The sequence below is a fragment of the Theobroma cacao genome, chromosome 9 (assembly GCF_053813885.1).
Source record: "Theobroma cacao isolate CCN51 chromosome 9, ASM5381388v1, whole genome shotgun sequence".
In the NCBI taxonomy this organism is placed as follows: Eukaryota; Viridiplantae; Streptophyta; class Magnoliopsida; order Malvales; family Malvaceae; genus Theobroma; species Theobroma cacao.
Genome location: NC_142647.1, coordinates 1,344,205 through 1,367,555, shown reverse-complemented (window position 1 = coordinate 1,367,555; position 23,351 = coordinate 1,344,205). Strand labels below are relative to the sequence as shown.

Below are 23,351 nucleotides of genomic sequence, written 5' to 3'. Positions count from 1 at the left end.
ACCCTTCCTTGTCCTCTCTACTATCTCTGTGACTCTGCCTATGGAAGGACACTGCAGGGCTGCTTAGCCTTTACATTTAAGAAAACTAAACTATGTGCCATAAAGTCTTAGCCAACTGACTCCTGATTTGTTGCCTTGGTTCCCTTTGAATAGGGAAATTGCTCTGAACCTGACCAATTTATGGGAAATTGACTACTACTATTTTCAGATAAGTGCTGCTATGTTTATTGATCCCGAGACACGGCTGTAACATTCCATCCGAAGCATTTGGAGAGATTTATATTTGGACCCAAGTTTTTTTTTTTTTCTTTTTGATTAATTAACAGTTTTGGATATGAGAATAATTGGTGATTCGTTGCAAGGAAAAGGGTGATACAGATAGCATGGAAAATGAGTAATAAACAATTCAACCATAGGAACCTACTTTTGACCATGCCTATGTTTCTTCATGCCATGGGTGACAACTTTTAGCTAATAAAACAGTCTTTATCACTCTTTAAACAATTTCACAAGGTCTTTCGAATTAATTTTATCAATCAAACTTCTGACAAATGGAAGTGTAATGCATTCTATTTCCCATTTCCCGAAGGAGATTACTCCATCTGCTAATCATGGGGGATTGCAGGAAGCGGGCACACTCTATTTCACCAAAAGCAGAGTTCAAATCTCTGTTGGAGGCTTTAACCCTGTAGGCGTTTTGATCCTATCTTTGTCTGTGTTTTCCAGAATTCCCTTGACAGACAAAAACATGTTCAGATCAAGCTCTGGAATAAGTAAGGATTAAAGCAAAAGATTTTTCAAACATAGTTAGGGTTCAAAACTGGTACAAGGGTACAAACCGGTTGTAAGAAATCAAACATGTACAACTTTTTAAATCTATTTCCAGTTGATTTAATCCCATTTTGGTCTGCCAACAGGCTTACATGCATGCACTGGCAGAACAAATCCGGGATGTTACTAAAAACTCACAAGCAAGTTCATCATACTCATCCTTGCCAGCAATGTAAAATGCAGACATCTCCCAGCACTGTGTAAACAATGTAAACTGACCTGGTAATCAATAAAGGAAAAATGTCAAGAATTACCAGAAAATAACTAATCATCCATAATGAAATCCTAACAGAAATTTAGCTATGTTTAATTAATGCATTTGAAGAAGAAGTTGAAGCAAGGCAACCGGGTGAAGCAAGTGAACATGAGTCCTAGACTGTTTTAACTCCTTATTCTATAAAACTTTTTATTCTTTCTAGTAATTGAAGTTGTAGCCTTTACAGTTAATGTGTTTGCCAACTAAAGTTAGCTGATAGAAGCCTTGCATTGAAAATTGTCCAACAAAGACAAATTAGTGGGTATGCCAACTAAACCTGTCCCCAAGTTTTCCATGGATAGAAAGACTTTTCCAAGTCAGAAAATTGTTTACCACATAGTAGACTTTCATGGGGAAAGAGGGGGCCATGTTGTTTGTAGGCGCTTGCAAAGGTCAATACTCAAAAAGTAGCCATGTCTTTATTAAGATGAGAAAGAAAGAAAGTATACCTCTATATATGAACTTCTCAAAAGTGGAGGACCAGAGCATTTCCCACCCACCCTTTGGCTCTTCCCTTGGCTATAGTCTATCCCTCTCTCACTCTCAACTTTATAATAACAAAACTTTTAACTTTTTGTATAATGAAATATTTTGTAATTTTAAGTGGTCTGAAGAGAAATTTTAATTATTGAATTTGATTCAATTGTAGTCATTTGTTAGGTACTAAATAGTTGAAAAAATCTTGAAAACTACGAAGATTTTTTCGACAAACTGATATGCCGCACCATGTGATTGAAGGTGTTTTCCTTTAAAACGTGTTGAGAAAAGTAAATCAATATGCCGACATTCTTGTCAAAACAAAGGGAACTAAAACTAAAATGTTTGTAGTTTGGTATCAAATGGGTATGTTAATTTTTAGAATTATTTGCTATAAACTTAGGTTGATTATGGTATTTGTGTGTATATTATAATTTACATATTTTTAAATGTTTTGATTGAATATGATCCGTATTATATATCGATGTATGTTTACGTGGTGATTTGATGTTGATATTTTGAGATCGATTCATGATCAAATTTTTTATTGTTATCCGTTTTGCAATTGGAATACAACAAAACTAAAAATGAGATTAGTTTAAAAAGCTCTACATTTCTTGTACCTCATGAGATTATCTGCTCCCTGTTTAACTAAGAAAGTTCTCCAATGTAATCGCTCCCTCAAATGCAATGGGTCGCTAACTCATCAGCTAATAACCCTAGCAACATTATTTTTTCAATTAGGAATAGATTGTGACCAAGTTGATTGCTTTAGGGCTGTTCTCTGGGTCATTGTTAAACTCATTCAAAGGGATGCCATCCTTAGTCTGGTCCCTACAAATTAATAATTTGTGGTTACCATAAATTAAAGGACTGGTTTTGCTTAGATAAAGTCTAAACCTACATTACAACCTGTCACAACTAATGATTATAATTTCACTTAGGGATAATAATTTAAAGTAGTGTTGCACCCCAACTAAGGCATATAGATTGGATAATTTGTAATCTTTATATATATATATATATATATATACAAAAACAGAAAGAAACATCAAATTGATTGACCCTTTTTCTTCTCTACACATGGGGATCTGTCTTTTCTTTAGAAGTAAGCAGTTCTCTAATGTCCTGATCTTCTTGCAAAAGTTGCATGTTCTGCAATACTACAAATGCAAATGATGAAAGGATTGGAAGTTGACTGAGAGAGACAACTTAAATGGGAAGTGGGCCAAATTGCGTAATTTGAAAACAATTCATCAATCTACCAATTTATTTATTTGGGCAATAAAGTACCCATAATTATTACTATATCGAGAGTGTTAGTATTTGTAGTTGATTACGTAAGGGTGAGGGCAAGTAGAATTGGTTAAGTAATAGTACCATCTTACCATCTTATATATACTGTTTTATTATTATTATTATTATTAATAAATGAGAGACTAGAATTAGGAAAAGGTTTCTTTATTCCATTGTCAAGTAAAAGATTTCTTTTCCCCTGACAATTTTCATAATACTTGTTAACAACAATCGTCTATTGTCAGAAATAAATTCATGTCAGGGAAGTGAAGAGCTTACTGATAAAGAAAAAAAATTAATAACAACACGTAAAAACTACTTCATGCCGACATACATTAATCATTTACAGGTGCAATTGAAACAAATTTCACTCTTGAAAATTTACTGAAAGCAAAATTCTTTTAAATAAGTATAATTACACATCAATTCATAGATATAAATGCAAGAAGTTATTGTGGCCCCGGATTTGACAGAAGCTCTGGGGGTATCAGCTAGAGTTTTTCGATGGCATGTTTAAACAATGGAATTCGCCATGCCATGCACGCAGAAGCCATAGCTAAGCCAAGGCCAAGGGTATTACTCTACAACCGCACATCGACAGCAGTTGACAAAAGCATTGGATCGTCATCACTTCCAACTTCAAACAAAAGAAAACAATGCAAACAAAGATATCAACATCACATGCTTAAAAGCAATGCACCTAATTAACCAATACGTTTGAAACCCTCTCAATTTCTTATTAATAACATCACAGGATACCTCACTCCCCATTGTACGAAGAGCATTAACTATCAGCCAACTGCTCTGAGAGCTGCCCCCCATCCTTCCTATATCTCAACCTTTCTTTTTTTGTTTCCTGCGATCGTTTGTACAGTATTCTATATATCATGCTTCGTCTTGCAATGATCCTTAATTTCTGATGTGATTGACTTTTATCTTGGATAATGGATTATAATGACATCGATCATCATACATTTAATTTCTTTAATTTATATGATCAGTCTGCATGTCGATATCTTCCCCCCGCATGGGTTTGCTGTCTTCATATGATTTGGCTATAATATTTCAAGTAGGGTTTCCCAAATGCTTTAATAGTTCTGTAATTATCTTTCTTTTTTAAATGGAACGTGTATTTCATTTTCATTAGGCAATTTTAGTTAACATCTTTTTCTTCCTCCTTTTGTTTTGTTCTTTTTCATTTGTGTTTTGTCTAATTGTCTTGATCGAATTGATCCTATCTTCCCACAAACATTTATGCTGTCTGAGAGCTTAGATGTGAGGGAGTGAAGAACATGAATTCCATAGACAGTTGTTCTTTCCCTTTCTATTTTGGCCTTTTCTTGTTGATCAGAGATTTAACTCTTGAACATCATTCTCCAATTGAAAGAGAAACAATCACTACCCAAATCCCAATTATTGTTCAAATTTAGGTTTTAATTTTTTTAATTAAAGAATCATGATTTTTTTTTTTTTTTTTTATGTTTGTCCTTGTTACATAGATGAGTGTCAGCCCTTTCAAAGACATTACAGATAGATATCTTTAGGCTTTCCATTCAATAACATAAGTATCTTAATACTACATATTTCTGTGTTTCTATTTCCCCATAGTCAAAATTTTGCTCTTATTTAAAGGTGCCTTTCAAGGGGGCAATTGCTGTAAGTTAAAAGAATTCTGGAATTATACTTTTCATGCTACAAACCTATGGTGGGTTTCTTTTAATAAAGTGAGGTTGGAATCTTTTGTGGAAGATGCCAATTTCAATTCATATCTACTCATGTTCATGATAAGGGAAAGAAAGAAGGAAAGGAAGGGGAAAAAAAATAAAGTTGGGTTGGACTACTGGAGGGACCATGTTGTTTAATTTATAGATGACAGACAACTAGTAGCAGCAAATATGTAGGGCATGAGGAGAACTTGACTTGACATAAATTATTTGAAATTGGGTGATCAAGAACAGGAAATGTGTCACTAGTTTGGGAAGAGAATATAGACAAAATCGTGAAGAGTCAAGATTTATATATGCATGGAATCCTCTTTTATTCATCAAAAATGGAGGAAAAAACAAAAAGAGTAGCAGTCCCTTTGATTATACTTCCTCTCGTGGCAGGAAGGATATTGACAATAGATAAAGCATTTAATACTATTTAATAGATAAAGCATCAAATCTCGCACAAATATATATACTGGTAATGATTTATAGGTACGTATGTATGTATACGTGATATGTATGCAAGTAGCATTCCTCAGGAAACCAAATTTGTTTTTGGTAACAAGGTTTCTCTAATTTAGAACCAAAAAAGACATTAATAAATCAAACTAGTAATGATCAATTTTCTGCATATCAGACATATGGCTAATTCATGGTCCAGAACCAGGAACTTGCTTCAGGCTTATGAAAATCTAACACATAACCGACATTGAAGCTTGGATTAGTAGGTTAAACAGTTGTGTAGGTGCTGATCTACATTTGTTTCATATGGTAAATTTCACAATTACCAGGTAAGATACTGCATATTGTTGCACCAGTTTTACAGTAAGAATGATTTTCTGACCAGGAAAGGTGAAATGAAAAGGACTTGAGTAGTTTTACAGAGGGATGTACACATGCTATATTAAGGATTATGTCTTTTCTAAACTCCACCTGAGCTTGAAGTCATAGGGCAATTCCAGTTGAGTAGTTCTTCTATCATCTGCATTGCGATCCTATCCTCTTCTCCCATTACACTTCCAGCTTCAATCTCGTCAGCCATAGGAGACGACGACCCTGACCCTGATGTCAATGCTGATCCATCTTCCAATAATGCCGGCGCCTTCTTATTCCCTAGCTCAACCCTCATGACCCAGCTGGAGCTTGAACGAGTGCCTGCGCGTTTTTGCCAGACTCCAATATGAGAATTATCAGTGTCAAGCCTCAGGCAAGTGAGAGAAGGTGATTGGTCTTTGCAACACTTCCTGAGCTTCGCATTCAGGAGCTCGGAGAGGGCCTTGGGAGGCAGTGGAGAGTCATCATCGCAAGCATTTGTGTCACCAGGTTGATCAGTCTTTGCTACAGGAAAATTGGTCTTGGCATTTTGTCCATTCATCAAAATGGCAGCCTGGTCGTATGCTCTTGCCGCAGCCTCAGCTGTCTCGAATGTGCCTAGCCATACCCTTCTCTTCCTGTACATCAAACACAACCGAAATCAGAGTATGTAACCGGGCTGATGTATGGTAGTAATGTTATATAAAAAGAGAAAGAGGGACGGAGGGAGTTCTTATATATAGAAAAGATAGTTAAATATTTCATAAGAATTGGTGTAATAAAGTAAGTGGGTGAGCTTACAGTAAAGGATGGCGAATCTCTGATACCCAAGAGCCCCACTGTCGCTGCCGGACACCTCTGAACTTCCTTGTTTGTACCATGTTTCCTGAGGAGAAAGACTTATGAGAACTGCAGAGATCATAAATATGAAGCGGTGAGTAAGGTGCAGTTTTAAGAGGAAAAATGAAAGGGTAACTCTACGTGTGCCGTATGAGAGGGAAAATTATTGCATGAGCTGTCGGTGGATTGAGTGGAAAGTCCATGTAATTAGTACTTGCTGCAATAAAGATTTCACCTACACATGCCATGATAGAACTAGGTTCACAACCACAAAGAATAAATGAATAACATGTTGACAATCCTCACTTCTCAATGGGAAAGGGTTCTAGTAAAAATAATGTTCACTACCCTAGCCAGATCATCCAATTATTTGGAAAAGAAAAACAAAAACCAAAAGTTACATCAACAACAATTTCCATCAAAGAAAAACATCAGTCTGTTTTTCTTTGAAAAAAAAAATTCTTAATGCTTAATCTTTTCTTCCAGGGGAATGCATGCATTTCCTGTCTGCTTTTGGAATAAAAGTTGGTAGATCAGCTTTCCAAGTCGAAACACACATTATGGGGAAGCCTGCTTTTGCTTCTAGTCCTGTGCAATTGCAGTTAAAGGGTTTAGTTCAGTTGGATGAAAGAAATGTGAATCAAAAGAAGGGTTAATAATTTTTTTCTCTGGCTGATCAGTCAATTATTGATTAGGTGTGCTCTCGAGTTTTGCATTGGCACGGGAGTTTCCAACTTTTGGGTTGGCATATTAATAGGAATCTAATATGGGTAGTTGATTACTGAGCCGACTTTGTGATTTCTGGCAACAAAAGTCATTTGCCATTAGTGGGAAAAGATTGAAAGCAGCACATAAAGTTAGCTTAGCTTATCTTTGCAGTTTCTTGGCTGGCTTTTTCACTTTTACACCCTCAGCAAGGGCTTGGTGAGAGGACAGGGAGGGTCTTTCCAGGGCCCTGAGCCATTAAAAACTTTCTCTGGGCTTTCTCAGGATGTATGCACAAACACAACCTTCTCTGCCATCTTCTTTACCCTGTCAATTTCATTGAATATTCATCATTTATCCGGCCGTCTTAAACTTGAATTAACTCGCTCCTTTAGTCTTCAACTTTTTCCGAGGTATAATGAGAAAGTAATGGCCTGAAAACAAGATAGTGGTTAACCAATTTGTACAAAGTTTCTACTTTTTTTTCCCCCTTTTCTCCATTCTAGGATTGAATGAAAACTCATCAGGTCCATGACCGCAAGAATAAGTGGACACAGTGCTGCCACCACCACCTCAGAATATATATATATATATATCAAATCAAAAGGATCCTTACAGTTGTGCTGATTCTATGTTTCTTTTTTATACTCTTTCCATCTCATTTTATTTGTTTGTATTTGATTTTTTTTAATCAAATTACTTTAATTTTGATTGTTAGTTTTTAAAATGTATATAAATCTATGATTTTGTTAAAAAATAATGATCAAAATTAAATTTATTTAATAAAAAAATAAAAATATAAATATAATGAAACCAAATGAATAACTATTACTAAATTATTCGCTGTTTAATATTTTATCCTAACATCGGTAATCAAGTTAAAAACAAAAAAACTTAAAACACTCATAGCTTAAAAGTTCAAATAATGGAGTAGATAAAGATCAATGTGAATCTAATTGAATATAATCCCAATGTTAATTTGAAAGTTAAACTATTTGGATCACTTTAGGCCGTAAAAAGGGTCAATTATCATCAACCCTATCTATTTTTCAATCATACCTAATGTCTACAACGTTCCCATTGGTGGATTTGCCCATTATAACTTGCAATAAATTAGCCTTAGAAATGTAAACATATTAAAGAAAAATAATACTTAAAAAAAAAGGAGGTTAAAAGTCATTCAATTATATGCTTTAGACTCTGCAGCAAAGCTGTACTTTACTGACCCAAGGTCTCCCATCTTCCGCATTGGGCAATAGGTTAAAGGCAATGGCGTCTTAATTATTGGTGGGGTTTGATCTTCGGGATTAGCTGCCTCTTGTCCGCTCTTTAGGTGTAGCAAATTTATGGCGAAACTAACGTGGTGGTTAGATTAGTTTTGGCTCACTCCCCATCATTGATTTCAACCAGAAACCTTGCAACAATTTTATATTAAAAAATTACGAGAAAGAAAATAAAGAAAAAAAAGTTTAAGTTATAGTCGTAATTTTATATTAGATTTATTCGGTTATATCGATTGATAATATTTTACGGAAAAAAAAAATCGAATCAAGAGAAAATGTGTTGTGTCTCAGTCTCACACAAGTCAACGATATGTTGTCGGTAAGATTGTAATTTTATATGGAAAAATATTTTATCTATTTTTTAATTTTTATGATTTTATATAACATATCTTGTAACTAATTAAAGTGATAACAAATGGTACGTATATATTTACATGCTTACATTTGTTATTGGCTATGCCTTTCTAAAAGAGTGAAAGCGACAGTCGGTAAGATCTAGGTTTTTTTTTTTTTTTTTTATCAAATGAAAATTCTATTGAATATTGATAATTGATACATGACCTAATCTAATACAAATAGACTAAATCGAAACTTATTATAAATCCATTGAAAAACTCATCATCAATTTAAAGATGTCATATATAATTTTAAAATTTTAAGTGGGGTTTTCATCTAATGGATACCCTTTTGCATATAAAGAAACACCCCCCCCCCCCAAAAAAAAAAAAAAGAGAAAAAGATTGTTAATATTTACTCTTTTTTCCTCAAATAAAAAAAATCCAATTTTTAAGATGCTTTTGGCTTAAGACTTTGAACCTCCTTTTTTCTTTCTTTTTTGATTCTTTGTCTTTGGTTCGCATGTATCATTCTTCAAGCAAAGAATGACTTAAATGCATTGTTGAACTCTCAATTGGGGGAATATTTTCTTTTTGGCATTCATTCACGGATCATGCAACATGCTTTTTGTGACTTTCATATTTTTTTCAACTTATAAAGAATATTTTTAAAAAAATTTTAAAATACATCCGAATATTTAACTCATTCATATCAACTTGTATATATATAAATATGTCTGTTCAAAGAATAGAATTTAACGTATCGAAAGACCAACTCTCACCCCCCTAAGCATGTTCATTATATATTAAAGCCATGCATATTAACTTTTTGGGCAAAGTAGTTACTGAGAAGCGAAGCTGGGATTGATTCCTACTCCAAATCCTCTTGCACATTATCTCTTTCTTCACACTTCATGTCAAAGCTTATAGTATTTTTGGTCTGCTTTCCTTCATAAACCTCTCCGGAAGGACTTCATCTCTTTTAGGCAATAACCCACCCCACAGCTAGCTTCTTAGTTAACCATTTTGCCATGGTTTTTGGCTTGTTAGGAATGTATATATTTGTGGGTGTTTTTGACTGAAAATTCATTTGATAAGAGTTTGCAGGTTAAACAATGGGGCCCCCATATTTGCTGCATGGGACACTTATTGCAAAAATAATTGGGATTGATGTGCTACTCTATGGATGTAAAGAGAACTTCTGCATTGAGGTATGTGAGTTCAATTTAGGGTCTATTAATCAATTATTACAAACTAAATTATGGTTATATTTGAATATTGGAACTTACTCGGGGGCTTTGATTCTTGGAGGAAAGAAAATTTTAGGTTAAATTTCACATTTGGCCCTCTTTTATATATTAACAATTTACTAATATCTATCATGCACGAAAATTTTAAATCATTCTCATATATTTGTTGTATCATTTAAAAGTATTGTCTTTTTCATATATAATTATTAAAATTTTATTATTATTTTTTAAAAATAGTTGATTATTTTTAATTATCTAAAATTTTGATATGTTTGATTTACATGAATAAACTATGAAATCTAACAATTGGATTAACCAAATATAAATTTCATTAAAAGTTATGAAAATGTGTAACACTAAAGAGATATGGGCCTGTATTTAAATTTATAAATGTTAATTAGGTTTAGAAGATAAACTTTAAGGCCATGTAAATGGACCCAAAGGCCCAATATTTGATAAAAATGGACCCAAAGGCCCAGAAGGCAGCAGGCCATTCCTGTTCGTAGCCCAATTGAACGAACATTCTGTAATAAAGAAAAATGTTTGAGCAAAGAGAGAATGAACTCTTTCAACAATCTGTTAATGATGAAGATATGAGCATCAATAAATGGACTTTGTTTCTAAAGGAATTCAATCTATCTTTGTTTGTTTTCTTCTCTGAAACTCTGGAGACGATGGGCGTAAGCAAGTTGCAGAAAAGGTGTATAGCGAAAATCAAGAGAACGGTGCGATGCCTGCTTTATCCTTCTCGCTACCCTTTTCATTACTTATCAATCTTGGCCAACAATCTCGTCCTCAACCAAACGTTTTCATGCAGTTCTTAGGTCCACAGCTCTATGCAACAGTTGATCTAGACAGAGCGAGGGTCGGGCGGACAAGTGTGGTAAGACATAAAGCCTCCTCGCCCCAGTGGAACGAGACCTTCCGCATATATTGTGCCCATTCCATCACAAATGTTATATTCACCGTTAAGGATAACAGTCCCATCGGGGCAGTCCTGGTTGGCAGAGCTCAGTTACCCGTCGAGGATATACTCGTTGGGGATACCGTGGTACGCGAAGTTGATATACTCGATGAACAACGTAAACCAATACCTGGAGATTCCAAAATCAAGGTGGAGTTGAGATTTTTGGGTGTTAGCCAGGAGGGAAGTTGGTCTCAGGGGATCAAATACCCTGAGTTCGGGGGAGTTCCTTTCACTTTCTTCAGACAGCGAGAGGGCTGCAAGGTTACCCTCTACCAGGATGCCCATATTTCAGATGGTTTCAACCCAAAAATAAGTCTATCTGGAGGGAAGCTTTATGAACCTCAGAGATGCTGGGAAGATATCTTTGACGCAATTGATAAGGCAAAAAATTTCATTTATGTAACTGGTTGGTCTGTGTACACTGAAATAACCTTGATAAGGGACCCAAGGAAGGAAAAGCGTGGGAGTAGTGATACACTTGGGGATCTGCTCATAAAGAAGGCTGCTGATGGCGTGAGAGTTCTTTTGCTTGTTTGGGATGACAGAACTTCCATTGACATACTGAAAGAGGAAGGCTTGATGTCAACCCATGATGAAGAAACCGCTCATGTCTTTCGGTACACGGCAGTGCACTGCGTTCTATGCCCTCGTAACCCTGATAATAAAAAAGGCATTGTTGAGGGAATTAAAATTGCTACCATGTTTACTCACCATCAGAAAACACTGGTTGTTGACAGTGAAATCCCTGGATCAGAAAAGCGAACGGTTGTCGGTTTTATTGGTGGCATTGATCTTTGTGATGGGAGGTACGATACTCAAGACCATCCTCTCTTCCAGACTTTGAACGACATTCATCATGATGATTTCCATCAGCCAAACTTTAAAAACGCTTCAATTAAGAAAGGTGGTCCGAGGGAGCCTTGGCATGATATTCACTGCAAGCTAGAAGGTCCTATTGCTTGGGATGTACTGTACAATTTCGAACAAAGGTGGCTAAGACAAGCTCGGTGGAAGAAACATCTCCTCTTTCCGCTAGACAAGCTTGAGCAAATGATAGTCCGCCCAAACCAAATTGTGCATTCAGATCCCAGTGAAACATGGAGTGTCCAGTTGTTTCGATCTATTGATAATGGGGCTGTCGTTGGCTTTCCTGAAAAACCTGAGGCAGCAAGTAAGTTCGGCCTTCTGAGTGGGAAAAATAACATTATTGAGCGAAGCATTCAAGATGCTTATATCAATGCAATTCGCCGAGCAAAGAACTTTATTTACATTGAAAATCAATATTTCCTCGGAAGCTCCTTTGGTTGGAAAACTAAGGGTATCAACATTGAGAAAATTCCTGATATTGCTGGTATCGACATTGAGGAAATTTCTGATATTGCTGCTTTAAATCTTATACCAAAGGAGCTATCCCTAAAGATTGTAAGTAAAATTGAAGCAGGGGAGAGGTTTTCTGTCTACATTGTGATTCCAATGTGGCCAGAAGGTGTACCAGACAGTGGTCCTATTCAGGCAATTTTAGATTGGCAAAGTAGGACAATTGAGATGATGTATTCTGATGTTACCGGAGCCCTTAAAAGGAAAGGACTGACTGCACACCCCCGAGACTATTTGGCATTTTACTGCCTTGGGAACCGGCAGACGAAGAAGACCGAAGAATATATACCAACAGAGCCAGCAGATCCTAAATCAGATTATGGCAGAGCTCAACAGTCACGCCGCTTTATGATCTATGTCCATTCAAAGATGATGATTGGTATATGTCAAAAACTTATTATAAATTTATCTCTGAAGCTTATTTTTCATTTCCTTGAACAGTTATATAACTTTTTGATCGGAAGTCTGTAACTTGTTCTTCTCCAGTTGATGATGAGTACATAATCATTGGATCTGCCAACATCAATGAGAGGTCAATGGCTGGTTCAAGAGACTCTGAGATTGCAATGGGAGCATTTCAACCATATCATTTAGCAACTACGCAACCAGCAAGGGGTCAGATCTTTGGTCTCCGAATGGCTCTTTGGTATGAGCATCTTGGACAGCTTCATGACTTCCTCGACAATCCAGGAAGCAAGCAATGTGTCCAGCTAGTGAATTCTATTGCTGACAAACACTGGGAATTGTACTCAAGTGAAACATTTGACCAGGATCTGCGAGGTCACCTACTACCCTACCCCATTCAGGTCGGGGATGATGGATCAGTTTCAACCCTTCCAAGGACTCGGTTTTTCCCTGACACCAATGCTTGTGTTCTTGGAACCAAATCTAACATCCTTCCTGCAATTGTTACCACTTAGTCTCCATAGCTAACCAGTAAAGATAGCAGTTCAAAAATTGTTTCCATTGACAAATAGTTGTAACAATCATATTTGTCTTAAATTGCAGAATATGTTCATGATAATGCTGCTTGAATCAGGCACTTGAATTGCAAGCTTTGCAGTCAATTCCAATCAACAAATGGGAAAACTTTAAACATTAAAGATTCAACAAACCCTCAACAGTTAAAGCATATATGCTCATTTTCAAGATTAAATTCTCATTTCTCCCTTGGAAACTTCCAAGTGGAGTTAAGTGGTTGCTTCTTAATAAATACTATTGGCATTTTGTGCATCAAGCTAATCCGATTAGTAGCAGTATCTACTCCTCTGTACAAGGAAAAAGAAAAAGAAGAAACCATATTTTTTTGGTTCAAGGAGATACTTGTTATTTTCAAGATAAGGAAATTTATACAGGAAAATAAAAAGAGAAAACACAATGAACAAAATGCAAAACCTTTAGCTTTGTACATGGGTTTAATATTCTTTATCCTAATTTCTTTTCCAGGTTCAAAAATGGTAATGCAAGAGCCTAAAATTTTTGTATTTATTTCTTTCAGTTTCATTTATTTTCTCCCTTGTCCTAGCCCAAATTGCGAACTAAATAAAGTTATAAGATTAATGTCTTTTAATGTACTCCTCCGTCTGTAAATATTTGTTCCTCGTAGAGATTAAGATGAAAACTTTGACTCTTGATGTATTTTATATTAAAATTTGATTAAAAAATGGATAAAAAAAGGATGGAGACAATAATTCAAACTAAACAAAAAAAATGATAAAAAAGAAAAAAAAAAAAACCACTCTATTATGTCTACTTGTGAGATAAACATCTGAGGAAATTTTAATATTGAACTATTGAACAAGAATTGTTTAATCAATTAAGTTAAAGTTGTTTGATAAATTTACTTTTTATAAACTCTTTTTTATAGATAAGTTGTTTGGTAAAACAATTTATATAAACTCTAATTTTAGTTAAAATTACCATAAAAATATTTAATAAATAACTTTTTATTAACCAGGAATTTTTTTGTTCAAAATAAAAAAATTAATTTTATTTTTTATCTATTTAAAATAAATTGTTGAAAATATTAAAAAGATTTTTATATAACATAAAGTTTATAATTAATACTAAAAAAAATGAGAAATAAAAAAAAGCAGTGAGTCGACTACTGAAACTCTTAACCCTAACAATAGAAGAGAATCAAAAAAAAAAAAAAGTCTAAGGTGGTAATAATAATTTAGGAAAATCATGTTTAGCTATTGATGTCCTTACTAACAAAGTTAACTTTCATGAATAATATTATCTCAACAACCATAATCAACAAATGTTATCTCAATTTTCATCTAATTTATCTCAACAACCATTGACTTATTTAATTTATTATTTTAATCATAATCATCAAATATTATATATACCATAAAGAAGTTAAGAATAAATAAACATCACATAATTGTCATATCAAACAACAAATTGAGAAATATCAACTAACAAAAAGAGTTTTCAAAGTACAAAAAAACAATAGAAAATAAAATGAAAAACAAAATAAAAAGAAAAAAAATAATACCTGAATGCAGTTTTGAATTTTGGATCTTCTTTTTTCTTAATTTTTGTAAGAACAAAAAAAATTTTAAAATAATGATTTACAAAGAGGGAGAAAGGAGAGGAAGATCGATAAGGAGAGAGGGAGGGAGTATTTTTTAAGAGGGAGGATCTTTTTAGAAAAAAAAGCTCTCTTAATAAACTAGAGTGTTTAAAAAAAAAAAAAGAAGAGAAGAGAAACCTACTAATTGGAGTTTTTTTTTTAATTCTTTTTTTTTTCAAATTTAATTCTTTAAAAAAATGTTATTTTTTTAAGAGCTTTTTGTGAAATTTTGTTTGGTCTAGCTTCTTCTTTTAAGCAGTAGATAAATTAAAAATAAATCAAGCTAAACAAGCACTTAGAAACAGACGTTGCAATTTTCCAGATGATGTTCGATTACTTGATTCGTGCTGCACCTATAAATTTAATCCTGATACTTGTATTGAACACCTTGCCTTGGATTTGAATCTAGAACCAGAACCATAGTTGTTTCCAATCCAAGCAAAGGATGACTTAGCCAGGTTTGATTCTAATATGTATTCCAACTTAAAAAGTTCCATTTTCAATCTTATCTTCTCTCACTATAGAATAGCTTTGGGACCCATGACAAAGTTTGGATATGCTGTGGGAAGGAAGGGCGGGAACTTATTCTGACTTGAAATTCTCTTGCGTACAACTCCTTCTCAGCGTCTCTTGATTCTTCTTATCAAGGAAGAATTCTTGAGATCTCTCTGTGTACTTGTATAAATCTTGATATGACACCACTTTCTTGGACAGGATGCTTCCACCAATCCATAGAACTCTTGAGGGATTAGGCTGTTAATCTTAGAGGTTAGTCCTTGTCGATGATCTTTTCATTAATCTTTGGTTTGCATCTAAATGCATCTGTCATTAAAGTCTTAATTAGCACATCGTAAGTGTTTGCAGGTCAACAATGGCGACCCATTTGCTCCACGGCAAGCTTACTGTGAGAATATATGGGATTGATTCGCTGAAGTACCCTAGCGGATTAAGTCTTTTGAGCAAGGTACATGCATGATTAGAAAATTTATAATTGACCTGTGATTTTTAACTGTTTTTGTTCCTTTTTGGAACATCATGCATGGTTTAATTTGCAGAGAATTCCATGAGGTGGGTTATCAAAGGTAATTCCCCTTCCACCATGATTAACCATGTTTAACCTCTCCTGCCAGTCCTTCGCCCCCATTGGCAACCCATCATAATTTCGTTCTACATGAATATTTTTTATTGTCAAATGCATTTTTTCCCTCTATTAGTGAGTACACCAGTTAAGATGATAAGTGGGTTGGATTTGAATATCATTTGCATGGTGTGTAGTGTTTTTCTTTTTCCTCCCAAGCCGTATACTAGTGAAAGCAAATCAACTTTTTCCATGAATTCTATGCATATTCATACTCTTAATTTCTTGAATTTTGGAGGCTACTGGGCCAACGCAGCTCGCGAAACTATTCATAGCCCAACTAAAGAGAATAATGCTATGCCAATCCGAGGTACTCGTAATACAGTCTCATTACCATATGGTTCCTACTGAGATTTATGGTCTCTTTTAACATCTCCAAATTATGATGCAGATGATTGGTTCAAAACTTTATGCAACAGTTGATCTAGACAAAGCAAGGGTGGCACGGACCAGAATGATAAGTAAAAAAGGCTCGGAGCCTATATGGAATGAGAGTTTCCGCATCTATTGTGGGCATCTGATCTCAGACATCATATTTACAGTCAAATATGCTAATCCTATCGGGGCAACACTCATTGGAAGAGCTCACATTCCTGCTGAGGATGTCATTCAAGGGGCTGCAGTGGATAGATGGGTTGATATCTTAGATGAAAATCGTAATCCCATCCCTGGAGGTTCTAAAATCCACGTTCAGTTGCAGTTCTTCAATGTTACCCAGGATAGGAATTGGTCTCAGGGGATCTCGAATCCTGGATTTGAGGGAGTTCCTTACACTTTCTTCAGCCAACGAGAAGGCTGCAAGGTTACTCTATACCAAGATGCCCATGTCCAAGATGATTTTTCATCGCCCACCATGTCTCCTTACCAACCTCATAGATGCTGGGAGGACATCTTTGATGCGATCAATAATGCAAAACACTTGATATATATCACCGGATGGTCTGTGTACACTGAAATAACGCTGATAAGAGACCCCAGAAGGCAAAAGCCGGAAGGTAACCTGACACTTGGACAACTGCTCAAGAAGAAGGCTGACGAAGGTGTGGTAGTTCTTATGCTTGTCTGGGATGATAGAACTTCTGTTAAGGAACTGAAAAGGGATGGTTTGATGGCAACCCATGATCAAGAAACAGCTGATTACTTCAAGGATACAAATGTGCATTGTGTTTTGTGCCCGCGAAATCGTGATGAAGGAGAAAGCACTATTCACGGCTTTGAAATTGCTTCCATGTTTACTCACCATCAAAAAACTGTAGTTGTTGACAGCGAATTGCCCCGCGAAAGATCAGGCAAGCGGGCAATCGTCAGTTTTGTTGGCGGCATTGATCTCTGCGATGGGAGATATGATACACAAGACCATCCCCTGTTCAAGACTTTAGGCACAACCCATCGTGAAGATTTCCATCAGCCAAATTTTGCAGGCTCTTCGATCAAGAAAGGTGGTCCAAGGGAGCCCTGGCATGATATTCATTGCAAGCTAGAAGGTCCAGTTGCATGGGACGTCTTGTACAACTTCGAGCAGAGATGGCAGAAGCAAGGTCGAACCGATTTCCTGATCCCGAAGAGCAAGCTTGATGAAATCACGATTCAACCGTCACCAGTTACATCATCAACAGACCCTGAAACGTGGAATGTCCAGTTATTCAGATCCATTGATGATGGGGCTGCTGCTGGCTTTCCTGAAGCACCTGACGCGGCGGCCAAGTTAGGTCTTGTCAGTGGAAAGGACCGAACCATGGATAGAAGCATCCAAGATGCTTATATCAATGCCATCCGACGGGCGAAGAATTTTATTTATATTGAAAATCAGTATTTCCTCGGAAGCTCATTTGGCTGGAAATCAAAAGATATCAAGGTCAAGGATATTGGTGCTTTACATCTCGTACCAAAAGAGCTCTCGCTGAAGATCGTAAGTAAAATTGAAGCTGGGGAAAGGTTCACTGTCTACATTGTAATCCCAATGTGGCCAGAAGGTAAACCTGAGAGTGAATCTGTTCAAGCGATTTTAGATTGGCAAAGGAGAACAATGGAGATGATGTATTCTGATGTTACTGAGGCTCTTCAAAGAAAGGGACTGGACGCAGATCCCAGGGAGTATTTGACATTTTTCTGCCTCGGGAACAAGGAGACAAAAAAGGCTGGAGAATATGTACCTACAGAGCAACCAGATCCTAATTCTGATTATGCTAGAGCTCAGCAGGCACGGCGCTTCATGATCTATGTTCACTCAAAGATGATGATAGGTATGTGATGATCTATTCTAATCAATCTAAATACAGTTCAAGAAATATACATTATTTGACTTCTTAGCTCCTCTTTGCAGTGGATGATGAATACATAATAATTGGCTCTGCCAACATTAACCAGAGATCAATGGACGGCGGGAGAGACTCTGAGATTGCGATGGGAGCATTCCAACCTCATCATTTAGATACTCCTATTCGGCGAGCCGGGGGTCAGATATATGGTTTCCGCATGGCACTGTGGCAGGAGCACCTTGGACATATTGAGAGCGGTTTCCAGTTTCCAGAAAGTCTGCAGTGTGTTCGAGCTATCAATTCCATAGCTGACAAGTTATGGGGTATGTATGCAAGTGATTCCCCTGAGCAAGATCTGCCGGGTCACCTGCTGCGCTATCCAATTCAAATCAGCAGCACTGGAGGTATCACAGCCATGCCAAACATGGAGTTTTTTCCTGACACAAAAGCTCCTGTCCTCGCCACCAAAGCTCGTGTCCCCGCCACCAAAGCTGAATACCAACTTACTATTCTAACCACCTAGCCGGTGGCATATCTAATCCTGATATCTGAACACTGAACTTATTGTAAACAATGATGACCAATAATGGTGTACATATTGTTTTCTGAAAGACTATTCCTTCAGAAACTTTCCAAATAAAATTTCGAAACTGTTAAATTACTTCCTGATTACAAAAGAATGAAGCCTTTTATGGATATCTTGCTTTTCTTACGCCAAATCTAGCGTTCATTACTTCATCTCTCATGCTTGATTGATTCTTTCAGGAATTACAAAGGAACCTTGCTCCCTCTCTTTGTAAAAACATTGTTTGAATTCTATTCCAAGAGGAACATAGCTCAGCAAAGCGGATGGCATGAGTTTGAACATTTTCCAATTAAACCGTTCAGGAGTTTGTTGAATTGATTAATGCTTTGAAAGAGCTCTAGCTATAAGAATAAAAGATTCTTAAGAAGATTACAAGAGTTATGTATCAATTATTGGATCAGATATTGGAGTGTAATCATTCATTTCCAAACACTCAAGTTAGATAATTTTCATTTTTTAATTATTTTTTTATTTAAACACATACTTATTTTCAGAGGAAAAAGAACAAATGGATAATCAGTTAGCATGGGGTCAGCTGTTGGCTGCCGTGCCGACATAGCCTACCAACTGCAAGCCACGAAACGGCATCCAGTTCAGTCCATTTCTAAAATGTGGACCTTGCCTTTCCTCTGGTCTACATCCCAACGGTTCCTGTTTCAGGCTCATTAACTGATCTTCATCAGCCCAACCATTGAGCTTTTTCCCTTTTTTTTTTTTCTTTCATTTTTTTTCACCTTGTTTGGGTTTTTCCCATTCTCCACAAAGAACCACAATTCAATAAAACAAGAAAATAAATCCAAATTAAAAAGGAAAAAAAAAAAACAGAGAAGAGGAGAGGCCCTTTGGTTGAATCAGTGACCAAGGGAGGCCAAAAGCAACCTTTTTCCCAAGGGAAAGATTTAACATTTTATCCAACTTATCAATTTCTAGACATGCCGTTTTCAAGGTACTTACTTCATTTCTTTCAATCCAGAAAACCCCTTTTTTCCACCAAGAGTTCCAAGGAAACGGACTTGGAAAATAAAGGTATTGACTTTATCATTATTCTTGCAGGAATTTTAGTCTTCTCCTTCCTGGAATTAGGATTTTGCTTTGGGGATTTTAGATGCAATCTTCTGGTTACCTTCCCCCTTGGATCTGTGCCCTTTTTGCGTGCATGGGGTCAGTGCTTCTTCATTTTTTTTTTTTTACTGCAAAGAATAAAATTTTTTACTTTGTTTATACTGTTTATTTGAATGGAGTTTATCACATTGATCCTCTGATTCTTAGCTTTCTTGTTTATAAGACAGAATTTTTAAGGTTCTATTTGTGTTGTTTAAGTTTGCTTTTTTTATTATGGAATCTTGGGTTTATGTTTTATGCTTACTTGTTGTATAAGCGAGCTATAAGAAGAGTGAAGAAGAGGTATCCGGGAGGAAGGGGCAGAGGGGACTTTTCGATTTTGGGGCATTCTTTGCTTGAAGTTTAGGCCTTTGGGTAGCTGATTGTATGACACAAAGAGTTTTTGTTTTGATTTTGGAATTTGGGGTTCTATAGGACGGTATGGATCCTAGGTGTTGTTTATTAGCTCAGACTGAGAGATGCTTTGGAAAGAAACCCTGTTGTTCGTTTGTTTTGTTTTCTGGAGCTTATTTGCGTGCTCTTGCACTCTGGCTGATGGGAACATTCAAGTGTAAATGCAAAGCTCTTTTTAGTGTGAGGGACTAATTTTCTTTTTATGTTTTTCTGCTTTAGTTTGTTTTAGAAATGCTTTAATTCACTCTTCATGTGCTGCCTGGTTATAATTTTGGTTTACCTACTATGAGCTTTACTGAATTGGATCTGGGTGTGCAAAAATTTAGTGGTTATATATTTAGCTCATGTCATGAATTTTTGTATCACATGCTTATTTCCATTGTATGACTGCAAAGTGGATGATTTTCTCTTCCAGCCGCTAGAGTAAGGATTGAGTTGTTATAGTCGCTACCAATTATACATGTGGTTAATCCTGGTTTGCAACAGAGCAGAGGTTGTTTTGGATGCTTCACGAAACCCACACTGATTGTTGCGGTGGATGACCCATCAAAGGGTCTCACAATTCAAGGCCGGAAAGTGAAGAAATCTAGCCTTTCTGAGGATTTCCCAAGCAGCAGTGCATGTGAGATGGAATATAGTGCAGCTCAGTCCCAGGGAAGCGTTTCATCAACCAGCCTGTCAAATCAACCCCCTGATCCATCTGGCAGTACAAGCTATCCTTCTGAATTCGTAAATCATGGTAAGTTCAGATATCTTAGCTTCCATATGCTACTACATAAAGCTGAATAGCATCCTTGTTCATATATTTGCATGTTCTATTGCAAGTTTTTAGTACCAATCTACTGAATTTCTCAAAAAAGGATCATCATATTCTTTTGGTAATCCTCGTATTCATCCTTTCTCAAGATGAAATTGTTACTTGCAGGCCTTCTTCTTTGGAACCAGACAAGGCAACAATGGCGTGGAAATAAAAGGTCTGAGAAGCGGGCACAAACTCAAGAACCCACAATAAGGTTAGTAATTTTCATTGTTTTTCTAATATGAAGTACACAGAACATTACTCGGGACAAGTATAGAGCAGAAGTCCTTTAGAATGCCCTGAGTGACAAACTTTTTAGATGATCTTGTTTAAATTCCATCCCCGGTTTGTACATTATTTTTTTATGGTACATATGTGGAAGTCCAACGGGGGAGGAGGAATTCAAAGCTTGGACCTTAACCTCCTAAAGAGGGATAACAACAACTAACCCGAACTTAAGTTGTTGCAACCACCGTATACAACTTTACACTTAAACAACAAGCCTTTTTCGTCCTTTGTCCATTTCTTTTCTTTATCTTTCTTCTGCTGCTGCTTATCATCTTTGTCGTGGTTCACGATTGTGTATTGCAGTTGGGATGCTACCTATGAGAGTTTACTTGGGGATAATAAGCCATTCCCCCAGCCGATTGCTCTTCCTGTAAGTTTGCATGCCTACTAGACGGTTTCTTATGTTACTTGAAACTATTTATATTCTCCTTTTAGAGTTCCTTAATTCTTGTTGGGTTCACTGTGACAGGAAATGGTGGATTTTCTAGTCGATTATTGGGAGCAAGAGGGCTTATACGATGGAGTAGGATGATGTAAAGAACTATTCGATAAGAAGAAAAATAGAGAAAGGATATATTTTTCGAGGAATTTGTTGAGATTGCCGATTGTACCATCCTCTTTTGGATTGTTCCATTGTATTATCCTTACATTACAATGTACAAGTCCTTTATAAATTGGCAAGAGAAATGCAATACTCTAGTTTCTAGTATTGTCCATCAGCTTCTTAGTCCTTTTGTTAGTTGTTAATTAACGAAGAAAACTTGCCGTTTGCCATGAGAAAGATGCTTGGTTTTGTTGGTCTCGTACAGGTCTAACAGTCCAAAGAGGAGCTCCCAAGGAGACTGGCTGTACATTTCAACGAAGATGGACGAGCATGTCCTATGAACTTGTGCCAATAGGCTGTTTGCATTTACCAAAAACCATTTAAAGAGGCCTGGATCCAGCCCACAGTGGCTGAAAACTTTCATCTTCTTGACCATGGGTTTCTCTGCTACAAAAACTGGCCTCAACGAATCAGAGTACTCTTACTTATACGTACACACACAAACACACAAATGTGATCCAAGCCGGGTCCCAGGCAGTTTCCTTTTAAAGGGTGTCTGTTTTTGCGTCAGCCATGGAAAACTTCTTGGTAACCAGGCAATCAGGGACAGATAATAATAATAATAATAAATAGTGAAGCTAATGGTATTGGTAACCACTAGTACAACTAATAATGTGTTTCACATTGAATGATGGCCTTAGCACAAAGAAGAATGGAATTATGTCATGTTTTTCACATAATAATGTCTACATTATTATCTAAAAAAATGTTGGTAGTAGTAGCAATAATTGGAAAAGGTTAGGGGTGATGGTTGCAAAACCGTGTTTCAACTTGCTTTGGGGTCTGCTTCTTTCCTCTGGGAAGCATACATCGAATTTGACAAGAAAGATGGCTTCACCACCCTCTAACAATGTGGGGCGGTGGGCCATCACTACCTGATACTTTATTGATAAGATTGCTTTTGCTCCTTTGAAAGAAAACAAAATGGTGAAGTTTTCATTGACAAGGTGATTGATCAGACAATGCTGTCATCAAACAGTGTAAGAATTAAAAAAATTCACTGAAATTGAAGTATAATGACAACATTCAAAGTTAACTCCCCGTATAATGATAAATTTAATTTTAATCTCAGTTAAGAAATCGGATTTTCATTCATGTAAATCAATGATCATGCCCTACTAATTTTGATATGAAAAAATACAACTATATACAGCTAGAAAGAGAGTTGAGCCTTGATCTGGCACTGACATTGTTAAAGTGATAGCCAGATGGCAATTTCATTTGGCCATGCTCAAAAAAAGGAAAAACCCAATTAAGAAATAGTTCAAGTTGGTGGCTTAGTCATATGGATGACTTGTTTTTGCATTTAACCAAAGAGTACTGATCAGGCAAAAGATAGGAATCCCTCAGCATAATCAATCAATTCAATGCACTAAAAAAGAAGGGAAAAAAAATATATATATATATATATATTCACATAGAAGAAAGCAAGTGGTATAAAGG

At 36.1% G+C, this 23,351-nt stretch overlaps 4 protein-coding genes across 7 annotated transcripts; 3 read left to right on the top strand and 1 right to left on the bottom strand.

Annotated features, from left to right (window-relative positions):
• Positions 1-5,260: 5,260 nt before the first annotated feature.
• LOC18587799 (ethylene-responsive transcription factor SHINE 2-like) lies at positions 5,261-7,335 on the bottom strand. Of its 2 annotated transcripts, none has more exons than XM_088810015.1 (3): positions 6,359-7,335; positions 6,184-6,268; positions 5,261-6,020 (listed from the first exon to the last, which is right to left on the bottom strand). In XM_088810015.1, the coding sequence occupies exons 2-3, from the start codon at positions 6,261-6,263 to the stop codon at positions 5,492-5,494; spliced, it is 609 nt and encodes a 202-aa protein (XP_088666141.1). In that variant the 5' UTR covers positions 6,264-6,268; positions 6,359-7,335; the 3' UTR covers positions 5,261-5,491. The 2 variants fall into 2 exon arrangements, with proteins under 2 accessions (XP_088666141.1, XP_088666142.1); XM_088810016.1 differs by having other exon boundaries at positions 6,364-7,335.
• Positions 7,336-9,408: 2,073 nt separating this feature from the next.
• On the top strand, positions 9,409-13,174 carry LOC18587798 (phospholipase D alpha 1-like). The gene is made up of 4 exons (XM_018128431.2): positions 9,409-9,756; positions 10,467-10,520; positions 10,613-12,518; positions 12,626-13,174. Exons 1-4 carry the CDS (start codon positions 9,661-9,663, stop codon positions 13,057-13,059), a joined length of 2,490 nt encoding a protein of 829 aa, XP_017983920.2. The 5' UTR covers positions 9,409-9,660; the 3' UTR covers positions 13,060-13,174.
• A 1,835-nt stretch (positions 13,175-15,009) lies between these two features.
• Positions 15,010-18,777, top strand: LOC18587797 (phospholipase D alpha 1-like). Its single transcript, XM_018128512.2, has 6 exons — positions 15,010-15,178; positions 15,435-15,488; positions 15,585-15,684; positions 16,097-16,168; positions 16,250-18,101; positions 18,182-18,777. The coding sequence occupies exons 3-6, from the start codon at positions 15,592-15,594 to the stop codon at positions 18,637-18,639; spliced, it is 2,475 nt and encodes an 824-aa protein (XP_017984001.2). The 5' UTR covers positions 15,010-15,178; positions 15,435-15,488; positions 15,585-15,591; the 3' UTR covers positions 18,640-18,777.
• Positions 18,778-19,320: 543 nt separating this feature from the next.
• On the top strand, positions 19,321-22,023 carry LOC18587796 (uncharacterized). Of its 3 annotated transcripts, none has more exons than XM_007011804.3 (6): positions 19,321-19,648; positions 19,756-19,863; positions 20,709-20,956; positions 21,143-21,230; positions 21,608-21,674; positions 21,774-22,023. In XM_007011804.3, the coding sequence occupies exons 2-6, from the start codon at positions 19,808-19,810 to the stop codon at positions 21,834-21,836; spliced, it is 522 nt and encodes a 173-aa protein (XP_007011866.3). In that variant the 5' UTR covers positions 19,321-19,648; positions 19,756-19,807; the 3' UTR covers positions 21,837-22,023. The 3 variants fall into 3 exon arrangements, with proteins under 3 accessions (XP_007011866.3, XP_017981936.2, XP_017981935.2); XM_018126447.2 differs by having other exon boundaries at positions 19,330-19,648; positions 20,704-20,956; XM_018126446.2 differs by lacking the exons at positions 19,321-19,648; positions 19,756-19,863 and adding an exon at positions 20,081-20,397 and having other exon boundaries at positions 20,704-20,956.
• Positions 22,024-23,351: the final 1,328 nt, after the last annotated feature.